Source organism: Pleuronectes platessa, chromosome 16 (genome assembly GCF_947347685.1).
Source record: "Pleuronectes platessa chromosome 16, fPlePla1.1, whole genome shotgun sequence".
In the NCBI taxonomy this organism is placed as follows: Eukaryota; Metazoa; Chordata; class Actinopteri; order Pleuronectiformes; family Pleuronectidae; genus Pleuronectes; species Pleuronectes platessa.
Genome location: NC_070641.1, coordinates 7,188,417 through 7,204,403, shown reverse-complemented (window position 1 = coordinate 7,204,403; position 15,987 = coordinate 7,188,417). Strand labels below are relative to the sequence as shown.

General features: G+C 37.9%; 1 protein-coding gene across 2 annotated transcripts; it reads right to left on the bottom strand.

The window, feature by feature from the left end:
- Positions 1–2,456: 2,456 nt before the first annotated feature.
- On the bottom strand, positions 2,457–13,022 carry LOC128458888 (splicing factor U2AF 65 kDa subunit-like). 2 transcript variants are annotated; one of them, XM_053443939.1, is made up of 11 exons: positions 12,974–13,022; positions 11,159–11,333; positions 9,286–9,389; positions 8,248–8,399; positions 8,032–8,148; positions 7,339–7,477; positions 7,149–7,228; positions 3,826–3,948; positions 3,651–3,742; positions 3,079–3,328; positions 2,457–2,588 (listed from the first exon to the last, which is right to left on the bottom strand). In XM_053443939.1, exons 1-11 carry the CDS (start codon positions 13,020–13,022, stop codon positions 2,457–2,459), a joined length of 1,413 nt encoding a protein of 470 aa, XP_053299914.1. The 2 variants fall into 2 exon arrangements, with proteins under 2 accessions (XP_053299914.1, XP_053299915.1); XM_053443940.1 differs by having other exon boundaries at positions 3,079–3,321; positions 3,656–3,742.
- Between the last annotated feature and the right edge of the window lie 2,965 nt (positions 13,023–15,987).

Here is a 15,987-nt window from a genome sequence, read left to right as displayed (position 1 = left end):
AGGGAGGAGGGAATTATGACGATTAAAAACATGCATACTGTAATACATGTACTGCATTTCTTTCTGAATGGAATGCATAATTAAAAACACAAAGACAAAAGATACTCAGCTATTGAAATATTGTAACTGTTTCTCCTTTGACCTTTTTTTTTTATCGAAAATCAGGTTCATAGTCACTGTGTTAACTCATTAATTTCCCCAAATAAGCAACAGTTAGGCTACAATTAGTTTATCCTAATGTTATGAGGAATTAAGAGAATTATATCAAGTAATAATCTTTATTATTTCGAATTTTATGAAGGTGCACTTTTTCACTGTGACCACTGGAGGGAAGTGAATACTCATATGCTGTAAAATAAAGCTACATGATCATCGATTTTATTTAATTTACTTTAATTTATTCTGTCCAGCACTAACAGAAAAACAAACCAAGACTATTTTTATTAAAAATTTTACAAACAGGTTTAACAGTTAACTTCCCCCACCTCAACACACAAACAAAACCACAAACAAACAAACAGCCTTGTGTCTTATATTTTATCCGACAGAACGTCTCATTAAAAACAAGAGCATTCATAGGGTTAGAAGAATTTTTTTGCCTAAAATGCACTATTTTGTTACCAGGTTTGTCTTGTTTTAACATAGTTTTTTTTTAATTCAGACAAAACAATGCTAGTTCTGAAAAAATAAAAAATAGCAAGAACCAAAACAAATACCTTTTATCACTTCTGACTGATTTAATGTCAAAGATAAATCAAAACGAGCTAGAATAATATGACACAAACAGGCTGACAGTGGATGCACACATTTATTCAAGGCAGTGGCAGTGGCAGGGATCGTACAAACAAAAAGGATTTAAAATTTCTGGTCATCCAAAATTGTATAAAATACTGTCGTTTTTTATTTATACATGAAAACATGGTTTACTTTAAAACAGAGCAGATAGGTTGCTGCAAACCAAGTCATCATGTATTAGTTTATTTTATTAAGCAGACTAATATTTCATAATAAATTAGGGTTTAATCTATTTTCTTCAACAGGTGCAAAACCGCACATAAAGACTAAAGCTTAAAAATGTATTTACTACGCTATCTACAAAGCTTAAAGGTGCATTACTGTATGCATATATATATTGTATTGTTGAAATGAGGCCATGAAGACAAATTTGTTATTCTCATTTTGACAACAGACTGACTATTGCTGGTTCAAGAGACACTATCAACTCTTTTTAACCCCCATCCACTTACTTTTTCTGAGATTTCAACTTTTTTCGGTCTCACACAAAGCACCCCCCCCCCCCCCCCCCCCTTAGATACTATGATAATGTGACAGATTCACAGTTTAAGTTCTCAATTGAGATAATTTATTTAAGACAGACGTGGCCAAAAGTAGCAAATAATTATTCCGCCAGTTTCTTTAGGTTGAAACTGTGACTGACAGATTTTTTCAGCAGCAGCTAACAAACAAGTTAAGCTAACATCAACACTGCTTCATGATTTGATTGAAAAACGACTACCCACTGTGATTAGTTAAGCACCCAGGACCAGTTACCATACAGTGGTTTAAAACGAAACAGCTGATTCTTTGTGACATAAAAGCTACAGCACAAATGACTGTAGTGAGTTAGAAAAAAACCTGTACTTAGCATTTATATAGCCTTCGCTTATTTTTATGGTAGGTAAGTTGTGATTGGACAATCACTGTTTGGGGGTGGGGTTTAAAAACAGTCAACAGTGTTAGATAAAGTCTTTTAAAATATTACGATTCATATTTTATTAGTATAATTTTCTAACTGAAATAGCTTCCAGTGTGCAAAGTTATATATATTATTTATTAGGTTTAAATATTAATGTTCTATATGTACAAAAATGACCCTTGAGAGTGTTTCTTCTCACTTTGGACAAATCGACATTTGGTCTATGCAAGTATGTGAGCACAGGTAACAGCAAAACATATGTTTAAGGAACATTGGTATGTCATGTAAAGAGAAAAATAATTTATTTGGAAAAAATGAATAAATAAATTTAAAAAAAAGAATCAGGGTGACTTCTCAAGTCTGGCACTAAAAGAGAAATAAATGTTTGTGCTCAGGAGGAATTTTTTCTTCTTCTTCTTCATATAGTGCATACTTGATAGACAGTGACTCTGGCATCGTCTGGCAGTATTAGTTCAGGTTTACATGTCATACCTGTCACATTCATTCTACTGCAAATGTCACGTAGACGATTAGATTGTTTTGAATTCAGGATGAGTTCAGTTCACTGTAGGGGTAATAGGCTAAAGCTGGAAAATAAATATTCAGGATTGAAGAAACACACTGCAGTTTGTTGAGTAGAAGATGTAACAAAATGTATTTTCAAGGTCCATTCTCTATGGACACATTCACAACCTTCAGAGTAAAGGAACCGAGTCTTACGAAAGGAGGATGGATATGCTCGGTCAGACCAGCCTGTGTTTTAAAACTCGTGTCTGTGATACATGTCATGGTCGTAGTATTTGGTGACAACCACTCTGTTGGCAAACTTGCGGCCGGTGAGGGCTTGCATGGCTTTCTGACAGTCGGCAGCAGAGACGTACTCCACAAAGATCTGAAATTAAAATCAACAGGTACGAGGATCAGAGCACGACTTCAGATGTATGAAGAAACTAGAATGTCACTTAGTAGAACAAGCACTCATAGATGTCAGTCACTCTGAGTGACCTCAATGTGCCAGGTTTTTTAAATATGAATTATTCTGTGAGAAATCCTTGAAAATGTCAAAGAAAGTGGTTAAAAAAGTTTTCTCTTGTCCCATGTCCCATCATTCCAGCTAGTTTCATGGTAACCAGTACAGTAGTTTTACGAAATCCAAACAGACAAACTGGCAGGGCCGAAAACATAACCTCCTTGGCAGAAGTAATTAATACTAATTATGAGTTTCTTCACATGTTTAAAGCTCCTGACAAACTTCGAGTATGGGCAAAATAATGTTGAAAAAAGCATGCAAAAGCAACCGAAAGGGTTAATCACCCACATGTCCTGGAGATGGAAAAGTCTTAACTAAAAATTTAAAATATTTTAATTATCACAGGTCTGACCTTTCCACAGCCGGGCACTTCCACACCGTCGACAGGTCGGGGAATCTCGATGGAGTGGACGCTGCCGTACTTGCAGCACTCCTCGCGGATGTCTTCCAGGATCTCCTCGTAGTCTTCGTCCTCCACCAGCTCCTCGGGCATCACCATGTTGAGAAGGCACAGCACCTCCGTGGGCATCCCAGAGTTCTGCAGCCTCTGGAGCCCCGGGACCTGCAGCGTCACTGGGGTCTCTATGATGGAGGTCTGCGGGTGAAGGAAGAGAAATACACATCAGCTCAGTCGAATAACAGCACTATAGTACACACTCAGTCTAATACTAAATTAATTTCCCCCCAGAAAACACTGAATATTTAGTGGAGTGAATTAATATTAATATAGTAGAAGTAGTAATTTCTCCTTTGACCTTTCACTTTCGCCACCTGCGATCCTGACATTACTGTCTGAAAGATACATAGTGGAGGCAGCAAATCCAATAACAGTCAAGCTTTCTCTACTTTGTTCAACAGAGGACATTTTGAATAGTCACATACCAAAAAGCTAATGTGTGAAAAATAATATATATATATAGATCACTCACCAGGTTGGCGTTTTTAGCCCCGACACTCGCCCTTTGGACGATCAGCTTTTTGTCTCCCAGCTGCATTCCATTGAGCCCGGCGACGGCCTGATGGAGAACACACAGAGGCTTCTGGGCAGCAGCTCAACTTCACAGTTAATGAGCTCGGTGAAGCCCCACACCCTCGTTACCTGATCAGTGGCGCTGATGTCGACATATTCACAAAAGGCGTAACCTTTTGACAGCGACTTGGCACTGTCCTTCACGAGATTGAACGCTTTGAGGGGCCCGAATGAAGTCAAGAGCTCCTTCACCTGAACAAAAAGAGTCGGACGGCAGCATGTGAGACTGATAGGTCAAAGCGACCATAATATTTTATTTTACAGAATTAATTCTAAATGTCCATCTGATACTCAAAATGAAATAATAGGGAATGGACTGAAAACATAAGCTGCACTGTGTAAAATGTATGTGATTAAATACAAGATTACATTTATTCGATTTTGCATCATAAGGCTAATTTCTAAAAAGAACCAGAGGAATAAAAAGGGTGTATAATTGTCTTTCGAGGTCTAATTTTAACAGAATGAACTCCTGACGACAATAATGAAGTTGCAACTAATGACTTTTTTTAATTATCAACCAGCAGATTTTTTAGTTTTCCTTGATTATTCATTGTGTTGTCTGTATTTAAATGATGCCCCTTACAACTGCAATTCAAATTTGTTATAATGTCGAAGCGTTAGTCTGACACCCAAAGATCCACAGTTTACTATGTTTATTAAGAAACCAACAAAGATCACATCTGTGATGTTGGAATCAGTACATTTGCTTGTAAATAGACTTACTTTTTTTTTTTTAAATCAATTATAAGAATTGTTGTCATTTAAAGCAACACTCTGTAACTTTTATTGAGCAACATCACCCCCATGTGGGGATTTAGCTCCTTTTTATGAATCTTTTCCTCTGGGCCTCGATATCGTCCACATGCAGAAAACGTTTAAAGTCACTAAGACTGAGATTTTTAGGTGCCACTTACTGGCCAAACATACTTGTATGAGCATTTAGTTGCTTTTTTGTTCTTTTCTGGATGGAGATATTTTGTTAAACGATGGTCAAGCGATGGAATTTTTTTTATTATTCTATGAGAGTCTTTGTCTGAGCAAGGAAACATTCTCTATATTTCAAGTCAGTGAACCATTGAACTAATTTTGATCAAGCTTCTGGTTTAAGATTAAAAAAAGTTGCATAGTGTTGCTTTAATTTGACATTGATTGACTTTTTTATTCACTGACTAATTGTTTTAGCTCTAATTTATTCCAAGTTTTACACATGAATAGAATAAACAGATAATCGTCTCATAAACAGAGATATAATATGAGAACAAACTGAAAAGTTTAATGTTGAAAAAAGAAACTCAACACAAGTATAGTTTAAAAACTGACTTTGTGACTGCACCAGAACAGTCAACCAGTCTCACTTTTACATTTAAAAATGAATACACCCCCACCCCATCCAAAGTAACCACCACCAACAACTACATCCCCGGGTCCTAAGCGCGCTGCAAAAGCATGATGGGAGAAAACAAGTAGCCAGTAAGGGAGCCTGCTGGCTCGAAATGTATCCGTGTGAGGACCAGAATGTCTTACTTGCCTTGTGTTACATGTTGGCATGGCAGCAGTAGATGAGTACTACTGAACAAATTATGAGCGCAGACTTAACGATCTTACAGGCCCCTAGCTGGGGACAAAGTGGGGGGAACAAAAATGAAAGAGCTGTGAGTATCAACGCAGTGGAAGTGACTGCAAGTATTCAAAAAATAATAATAAGTTAGTGAATATATACATCAGGCAACATGTGCTCTGTAAACTAATTAAGAGTTAATGAGACAGAAGGGACAGTTAGAATTCAATTCACTGTGTAATACACGATGGAGCTCGACTGTCAAACTGATTCTTCTGCAGAAGTCTTTTAACTTGTCAGCAAATATTCACTGTAAATGTTAATATTCTCAAATGAAAAAGTCCAACCTCAAGTTCTCTTCTCTCAATTTCGATCAATTTTCCAAAGTACACTGTATTTATGGATTTGTTTGATTACATTTATTGCATCCCCTTTCTCTCATACTGCCTGTGACCCTGTGACCCATAATGCATTTCAATAACCACCTCTCACACTCAATTATACTGTGTTCAAAGTAGCTGCACAGTATAATTGAGTAGATGAGGATTTTTTAGGCTAAAACTGATATTATATTTGTCAATAGCATAAACTGTATATAAATATGAACGACATGAAAGCTTCTAAAAATGAAGCCAAAACATCACCTTGGGGTTGGTTGCAGTTTAGGTCATAAACAGAGCCTCCCCCATGTTAGCAGATGGGATGTGGACTAAATTAAAAGTCAAAGTAAGCATGAAATATTTTTATCTTTAGGACGGTTAGATTTGAATGAACTATTTTTATGAAATAAAAGTGCTGAGAACTGATTGACAGTTGAGATTGGTTGGTTGATTGCGATACTAAGCAAGCTTCACTCCACGAACAAGACCGCGACACATGTATAAAGGATATTTGGGCTTCATTTTTGTAGAGTGCGTCATCCATCATTATTAACGGTCTATAGTTAATTATCCTTTTTTTTCATAGATTAAAATCAGGGCTTAAAAACTTTTTTCTATAATTGGAATTGAGATATGTATTGAATGAAACATTTTACGTTCAGACAATCTACTTGTCGGCCCCCTCTGCTGGACAAGTGAAGCTGTAAAGGTGCAATTAGCGGACCTGGACTGATTGATCAAACTGGTCGTTTTAATGGTCTGACTCCAGCTACCTTAGCGATGGATAATCAAGATTTTTATACTGATAAACTTATTAACATTTTTTTGCTTCAATAACATTTTTGCTTAATACAATTAAGAAATATAACTATATCACTATTAAGACATTTTAGAGAGGATTTCTTTGACGTGGACTTTTTCTTTGACAATGAAACATTCAGGCCTGAATACCACACAGAAATAACTTTATATCAGTTTATCGACCTCTCATGTGAATTTACTGGACTTTTCTTACCTTTAATAAATGAGTAGCTTAACATGAGGCAGATTTAATCAAATAGTCAAGTCCCAAAAAGCCTTATTTTAATATTCATGTAAGATCTGATCTGTGTTATTGAGACTTATTTTGAAATATAGCTTTTTTATCTGTAGAAGTCGTCCATTGTGAGTATTTTACACTGTAGGAAACATATTCATATAAGATAAGTCACACATATAAGTAATTTATTAGTAAGCCCTATCTGTTTTCCTTATTCTGTGTTAAATTATTAGGTTTTTGCGTTAAAGCTATTTTTTTGATTCAATAACCTGACTTGTTTAGCATCTTTACTTGTAACCACAACATGGTTTTGGTTTTTCAGGTCATAAAGAAATAAAAAAAAGAAGCAAGTGAGAGGAAATAAAAAGAGGAAACATGAGTTCAACAGTTCAGTCAGTTTTCAGTTCAATACCTGGTCGTCATTTAGATAGTTGGGCAGGCCTCCAATAAAAAGTTTATGGGGGGAATCAGGAACGACAGTGGAAACGACACCTACACAGACGGAAGAAGGTCAAGGTTAAAACACCAATTAAAGTTCTCTACATCCCATAACAGAACTTGTTATTACTGCAGGCCAGGAAAAAAAGCCATCGGGAACAAACCTGGGACATGGAACGCTGGCTGCTCTGAGATACCTGGTAAAGGTCGATAGTCGTGAGGTCGTCTAATCTTCAGAGACTGACCCTGGAAAATGATTCCATCGAAGGCCATGGCCTGCGTCGTCTCGTCTACAGACCGGAACTAGAAATAAAAAAATAAACAATACTTTGAGACTTCTGCTGCAGGTTCCTCACAGTGACACGATGCAAACTTGTAATATCGTGTGAAAGAGGCAGGAAAGACAAGAACTTTCTGCAGCATCAGCAAGTCTCAGTTACTGTCACACGTTTATTTTAGAGATGAATACACTTTGTATGCATGTGTGTGTTTGTTTGTTTGCAAGTTGGTTAGATTTGTAGACCATTAATGTAACATATGGTTTTGACAAGTGTTAAATAGATGAAGTTTATTATCCCCCCATCATGGAGGTTACGTTTTTTGCCCCTGTCCGTTAGTTTGTTTGTTTGTGAGCAAGAGGTGAAGTACAAAACAATACGTTAGCGGCACACAAACACAATCTTTACTCTTAGAGAAAATAATTGGAATAATTGAAATTGATAATTAAACAACGGTGGAACAAAGTCAGCTTATATACACAGCAAATACTTGTTATTGTTTTTCATGGGATTTCTATGACAGTCATACAAATATGGAATTGTCCTTTCTTGCTTTTCTTTTGTGTCAGAAACACGTACCTCAAGGAAAGCAAAGTTTTTATCCTGATTAATCTGCACAGCGAGTACAGGGTTACTTGGAGCTTGTGAAAGGCCTGCGAGCCGCATCTGAGCATTAAAGAACTCGGCCATCGACTCCTACGAAGAAAGACATAAGCGACATGAAGATATCTGTGTTGGGGGGAAAAAAATAGTCATTGGAACTATCAGAAGAAGAAGAGTAACTGGAGACTTTACCTCGGTCACCCCAAAGGGAATATTTCCAACATAGAGGCGTCTGGCTTGTCTTGTCATCTGACTACCAACTATGGGCACTTGTGTCGGTGCCGCAGCCAGTCCAGTGGTGGTGGATGTTGCCAGAAGAGCAATTGTCGGTATCTGCCCCGCCGCTGAGGAAAAAAACAAAACAGAGAGCAGAACTGTTACCTTCTACAACATTTAACCCCTCTTCTTTTATACTATTATTTATTTTCATTGGTTTTAACAGTTTTCTGTAGTGACTAGATGATTCTTATAAATGAGCATGGATGTGACCACATGACATTTCTGTAAAAGTGAAATGAATGTTGAGATAGTAAAATCCAATGACTGCAGTCCGGTTTCTGCTTCTAAACCAGTTTCAACAACCATTTTAGGATCTGCTTTGTCCTAAATCTTTGTGCATGCTGACTCTACTTTTTTACACCAAACTGCAACATAATAATACAATAAATATAGCAGGTGCAACATTTACAAATAGTTAGAGGGATAAAAGAGAGACCACTTATATTAATATCGACAAGGTAACAATAACATTCTTGTGATAGAAGCCATACTAAGATAGTAGTGATACATCTGTAGCAATAATAGTATAGTGATTGTAGTGATAACATTATAGTGATAACATTGTAATGATAACAATCTATGATAACATTGTAGCAATAAAATGATAGTGATAGTAGTGATAACACTGTAGCAATAATAATGTAGTTATAGTAGCAATCACATTGTAACGGTAACAATGTAGAGATAGTAGTGATAACATTGTAGCAATAGTTTACTAAGTTTGATACAAATTCAAGACTTGTGCTCATGCTCCAAAATATGGAGAAAGAAGCAAAAAAAAATAGAATGTATAAAAACTCCTCGTTTAGAGTCAGGACTGGAGCCTTGTTCAGCTCTTTCCACAAGCTTATAATAACATTAATGTATGCAAGCCCCTAAGAGAAGTGCTGGTATGTGTAGCTCTGAATACATCTCCCTCAACTGAACAAGCAGAGAGAACATGTGAAGTACCTTGCATAGCTTTATATTGCATTGGTGTGATTTTTTCAAAGCCAGGAGGAGGAACGTCCCAGTATTTGCTGGTCTTTTTCTTCCTTGTTCGCCTTGGAGAGTGACTAGACCCAAAAGATGAAATTTCACATCAGTGTATGGCGAATGGTAAATGGTTTTGTATTTATATAGCGCTTTTCTAGTCTTGATGACCACTCAAAGTGCTTTACAGTACAGTTTTACATTCACCCATTCACACACACATTCATACAGTGCATCTAATCGCAGCACTTTGTTATTCTATGGGGGGCCATTCAGGGCTCAGCATCTTGCCCAAGGATACTTCGGCATGCAGATGGGTCAGACTGGGGATCGAACTGCCGACCTTCAGGTTGGAGGAAGACCACTCTACCCCTCAGCCACAGCCACCTGTATATGCATTTGTCTTCCAAAAAAGTTATACATAATATCCATATTACAAATCCAAATACATTTGCAATGTATTTAACAATCCATTACCGTTTATCTGTTTTAAACATGATCATTTTAGAAGAATTTTTAAGGAATAATTAACGAAGGCTGAATTTCATAGCTCCTTCAGTTTCATTACATTACATTACATGTCATTTAGCTGACGCTTTTATCCAAAGCGACTTACATTTTTAGAACACTCAGCATTTATGAGGGGCCATTTAGGGGTTCAGTATCTTGCCAAGGACACTTAGGCATGCAGATGGGATAGAGTGGGATTCGAAACCGGCAACCTTCTTGTTGCAGAGCACCCTCTCAATCTCCTAGGCCACGCTCTCCCCAGTTTCACAATCCCAGTATGGAATTATTGTTGTGGTCTACTCTAAAAGCTCTCATGGTTCAGTTTAAAGTCCAGTGTGTGCTACCGGTGAAGCTGCAAACAGGAGAGGGACACAGAGTTCTGGAGCATTTAGCAGCTCAAGACCCGGATGTTTCCCTCAGGCAGTGGTGAAGACCAAACATAGCAATACAACAGAGGGAAGAACTGTACATGAACAAAAAGTGCTTAACCCTTTGTAGACGGATGTCGCGAATTTGCCTCAAACCCCATTACGGTCTTAATGCCGCAGAGGTGACGATTTTGCCTGATGGTGCAAATACTACACATACCAAGGAAGGTATTGGAAGCACTCTGCCTCCATCTAGTGGTCGAAGTGGAAAATACATACTAGCCCCTTGGGACTGTGCAGCAAAGTTATTTTTAGGTATTAAGCTGTATTTTGAATACTGTGATGATGGCACAGCAATGATTGTACAGAAACATATGTTGTTATTCAATTTCAATCAAAAGCAGCAGCAATCTACATACAAGAGACTGGTAAAATTTGTTAAATTAAGGTTATGCCCCAGTATGCCTAATGTCGCTAAATTGCCTCATACCCTAATTTTATATCTACTGTAAATGCTATATTGAAATTAACAAATTCCACTTAATTTAGCATCTGTATGACAGTCGAAAACACAAATAATATTTGTTTTCTATAATTGGAAATTAATACAGGCAGTAAGGGGTTTAAAGGTGATATTAGTGTTGAATAGGTTGTGTTTCTGTGGCCCCCAAGTGACCAACAGCTAGTGAGCAGTTTCACCTGTGGTCCCCTTTCTATGAGGTCTTCTATAAGTCTGCAGTAACAAAGGTTTATAGAAACCTACTTTTACTGAGGAACATGGACTTATAGTACACAGTATAGGTACACACACAGTATCTGAGTCTCAGTAAATAATAGATGGACCCAGTGTGTGATTCATGTTGAGATTCAGTTGTTTTTTCCCCATTAAAATCCTTCCTGGTGAGTCTGCAACTCTGTGATTCTGCTGCTGTTGCTGCTGTATGGGCGGCAGGAGGCAGCTTTCAGCCGCTGACCTGTGCTTCTTGTGGTCCTGGGACGAGCTCCTTCGGTCCCGGCTCTTCCTGTCCCTGCTCCGGCTTCGATTCTCTCGGCTGCGGCTGCCTCTGTCTTTGCTCCGGCTGCCGTGTTTGTCACCTCGGACCGGAGATCCGCTGCGACTCCTCTTTTTGTGTCTTTCTCTTTCTCGCTCTGTGTGATCGTTAAAAGACAGCAGCAAGCAATATTTACTAGCCTGTATGTCAGCCTATAATTTATGTAGATTTTTCTGGTGAGTATTACTGTATAAAGGATGCTGGGCTGCAAATATTCAATTCAGGGGATGAACATTTTCATTTATATAGTTATCATTCATGTGTCTTTAATTGGGTTCTAAACAACTTAAACATTACTCTAAAACCAAATACTCTTCCACATCTTTTCCATAAGATAGAGAAGCTCTGACACCCTTCAGTCTCTTCTGAGTTGTGCTGCTTCATATTTCTTTGAGAAACTTGACAGTTTAACGTGGCCTCACCTCTTGGGAAAAGCAAATATCAGAGAGAACAAGATGTGAGACCTTTTATCAAATCAATAAGAGGTACTCTGTATTTTATTATAGATCGGATCCGTGCACCTGGAAGCTCTGCTTTGATTAAATGTCGAGTTGTAAACAAGCTTCTATGTGTTGTGTGTTACCTCATCATCTGTTGCCTTTCTATCAATTGCTTGTACTTTAAAATATCAGCAGAGGAATAAAGATGCCTGTCACATTTCCTGAAAGCCCAGGAAGACTTTTTTCATCGAACTAACAGCCCGAGTCGTAAAAATATTCAATTTTCAACACAAGTTATAAAAAATAAGAATATGATTTTTTCTTTAACCCACAGAAATATCACGTGTATGCATCTGCTCAGTGTTTTCACATGAAGCCCCATGACACTAAATTATGGATTAACTTTTGAATAAATCTGCACACATAAAGATTATTACTACTATTTATGTATTATAATAATTATCAATGTAACAATGAGAAGCTTTGATACCCTTCATATGCGTCTGTATTTTAACCATTTATTTTCTGTTGTGCCACGCTTTGTAAGTTGTGTTAAAAAACTTGAATAAATATATCTACAAATAAAGTTACTGTTATGATAAACAGTAGATGTTGTTTTTTTTTATTATTTTTTTTAATAATATTTTACTACCATATACTACCATTATTATACCAACAAATCTGGCAATCTGACTATCTGATATATTTGGTCCAAATCCAAATCCCACTATTCTTATTAATAATATAAACAATAATAATGTTCCCCATCAACATCATCGACTTTGTTATAAGTGCAGTCTAATGTGACCTAACATGTTGTAATGCTTCACAAGAACAAGGAAACACTGAGCAGATGACAGAGAAGTGCAATTAATTTGAAAATGAACCTTTAGTTATGGATGCCGAATTAATAGCTACATGAAATAGATTCATACATTGTCATCGGGTCCTTTTTTAGCAACGTGAATATCCTTATCGGAGAGCACGATATTATAAGAAGGTGCAAACATGTAAATAGAGTTTCGTATCTTGTCGTCTCGCGCAGGAGGATGCGCATTAAATCCACACCGGTACCGGACAGCGTTTGAAATAGTGCGTAAAAAGGAGCCAGCGGCTGTATGGAGGCAGTGTGGGTGAAGGTGAGACCGTGAATTAATGCTGACATGAAAAAGGAAAGGAGCTGAGTCACAGCCGCTGGCAGGTCCCGTTATTCATTCATTCAAGAATCGGCACATTTGCGCTTCATCGCCAGCAAGCAGCGTCACAACCGTTTTCAGTCAGTGGTCCCAACTCTCACCTTGTCGATTCTGGCTCAGCTGCTTCTCAAATTCCTCGAAATCCGACATTGCTCCGGATGTTTTGATGCGTGGAGAGACGGAGCAGGTCCGGCTCTTCTGATGAGGCAGCGGTGAACCGAGCAGCTCCGAGGACAGAGCCACAAAAACCCGCTGACATCTGCCGGAGCCCAGACACACACGCGCGCACACACGCACACACACACACACAGTAATCACACTGCATCCGGCGATCCTTCAAAATAACACCGTGACCCGAGATCACCTCTCTTAGGTTTAGATCAAACGTAAATACAAAATATGATGTCATGCAATATATCAAATCACCGTGTGCGATTTCACCAACTTTACTAGGTGTATATATAATCTTGAAACATCAATGATCTCATTACTTGTCTATTTTTCGATAAGAAAAATCTTGCTACTTGTCTATTTTGATGTATTCATAATCTTAGAACTTGTTTATTTTTTAAATATTAATATTCGCATCACTTGTGTGTGTGTTTTTAAATATTAATAGTCATATTATTTTTCTGTATCGATAATCTTATTGCTTTATCTATCTCGGGTTATACTTGGGTTTAAAGGCTAAAAATCTAACAGCCACAAAAAAAACAATATAAAAGTAAATCAATCAGTGGTGTAAACCCCGATAGCAAGTGCATCCCTCAGCCTCTGAAACCTGGTGTACCGTGCACATCATGCAGATTTTGTATCCTTTGTTCAATATTCAGTTTTAGCTTAGTTATCTCTGCGTCATTACTAGCAATATAGGAACAACATTCAGTATGATTAACTTGACAAACACCACTCTGAGAGGCCAGCAAAAGTTCCAAGGCCATTCTGTTCCCTGTTACTACACGTGCTACATCGTCTAAGTGCCTTGATGTAGCTGTTATGGCAGCTGTAGAAAGATTCATGTGATGTTCTAACACTGTGGATAGTGACTGAATCTCTTCTATAGACGTAAACACCCCAAATGAGGGTGGAGTGAAGATAGCTCTGCTACAGATACTTCCCTGTTTAGGGGTACTAAAAATGTTAGATAACGACTCTGGGATTCTCTTGGAAAGCAGCTGTAACCCTGGTCCCCACAGACTAAATACAACGTCTCTAGCAGTGCAGACTCTCTGTTAAAAGAAACAGTCTTTGTTTGTTTATAATAAGTAATATTGGCTGTAATTATGTGGCTAACCTGTACACAGAAGAAACATTTGACATAGGATACACTCGCAGAGGAGGCCAAGCGACTGAACAGTTGCGGGCTGAGGATTTAGCTGAAAATATAGGCTTTTAACAATTACGTACATTAAATCCTACAAAAATTATTTGGGTTTGAGTTTTCCACGGGGCTATTCACACTCCTGCCATGATGCTATAAATATATTCTGGATTACTCACTGGCCAGCAATGTGTCTGATTGAAGCTAGCAGGCAGAGCTGAGAATTCTACATGATGTTGGAGCATTGAATGCACAATGGTCTCGAACTTGGATATTTTCCACAGTATTGCAGTTTTTAACTCACTTGGTCTGTGCACTCTGTTAAATAATGATAAGATAAAATAAATTATCTCCATTTCAGTGTCGGGTCAGTTATGCTGGCCTTGTGGCCCTGGTCTGCAAGATATTTTAGCATGCTACTGTGTCAACTTTAAAGGCCTGTGTTGTTGATGCACAAATCATCGAATCATCAACATATTGTATCAGCGCGCTTCCCGCTGGTAATGCGAAGTCCTCCAGACTTGCCTGCAATACCTGTGAGTTGACTGCAGGGGATTCCACAAAACCTTTGGGCATACGTCTGAACGTATATGATTTGCCCTGGAATGTAAAAGCAAACAAATACTGAGAGTCTGGATGAACTGGGACACTGAAAAATGCATTAGCCAAATCAAAAATTAAAAATAAAGACAAACCACATGCTTTCTGGTGGATCCAGAGAAACTTGTATATTATTATCTTGTATTTTATAATTTTTTTTATTTATTTAGTAGGCATTCTTACTGGTGAGTGTGTACATGGAATGATGACACCGGTTTTTACCAGGTTTAAAACACTGGTGTTATACCTGCTACTGCTTCTGGTTTGCGTGGATGTTGTGCTCTGACATTAACGGTATGTGCTCTTTGGTGTCACGTTGAGAGGTTCAGTTTTAACTAATCCCAGATCATACTTATCATTAGCTCATAACTTTTGTTGCACTTATTGTAACTCTGAAGAGTCAATGGTTAACTAAGAACTGCACATCATTTGCTTTAGTTAGAGACACATATGGTTGATGTGTTATGTGTATTAAAGAATTTGGCTACTGCGGGGGTCAACACAACAGTCAATGCGCACATTCTATTATCGTAATACACCCAATCACTAGTAATACAATCGCTTTCTTCATCTTCCTGGAACAGCTTTTTCCAAACACTGTGTCTGGTCTTTCACTAACTGTAGCTGTGCAATGTAAATCAGATGCTTGCATGACGCTATGTGTGTGTGTGCTATTTCAAGCAGATCTGAGGTTTTGTACCAGGTCCCATTGGTGTAGGTACAGTGGCTTACCATGATCTGGTTGTACATATTCAACTGGGATATCTCATGTTCTGGTGACTTTAAACCCTTCCTCTTTACAAAAAAAATCAAGCCTAAGACACACATTTGGTGTCTTGCAAACAAATTTACAAGTCAACATGTACTTTTTATATCCCCATCTGTTTTGGGAACAGAAAATGGTGTGGTATATGATTATTTAATTGTCGTGCCTGATGCCCCAACAGTGAAAATATATATATACCACCCAATATAAGAAGATCATTTTTGTTTTATGGCCCCAGAATCAAGCAGAAATGTGATATTTCGCCTGCTACCTGTAGAATTAAAGTTGTCAGGGTCTTTTGGTGACAACATTCAACATTCAGCACGCCCTCCTTGTGCTGCTATGTCTGGCAGTTCACTGGAAATTCAGCGCATCTCCTCTGGTGTCCAGGCTCTGTAGACATACATCACTGCATTGGCGTCTGTCCT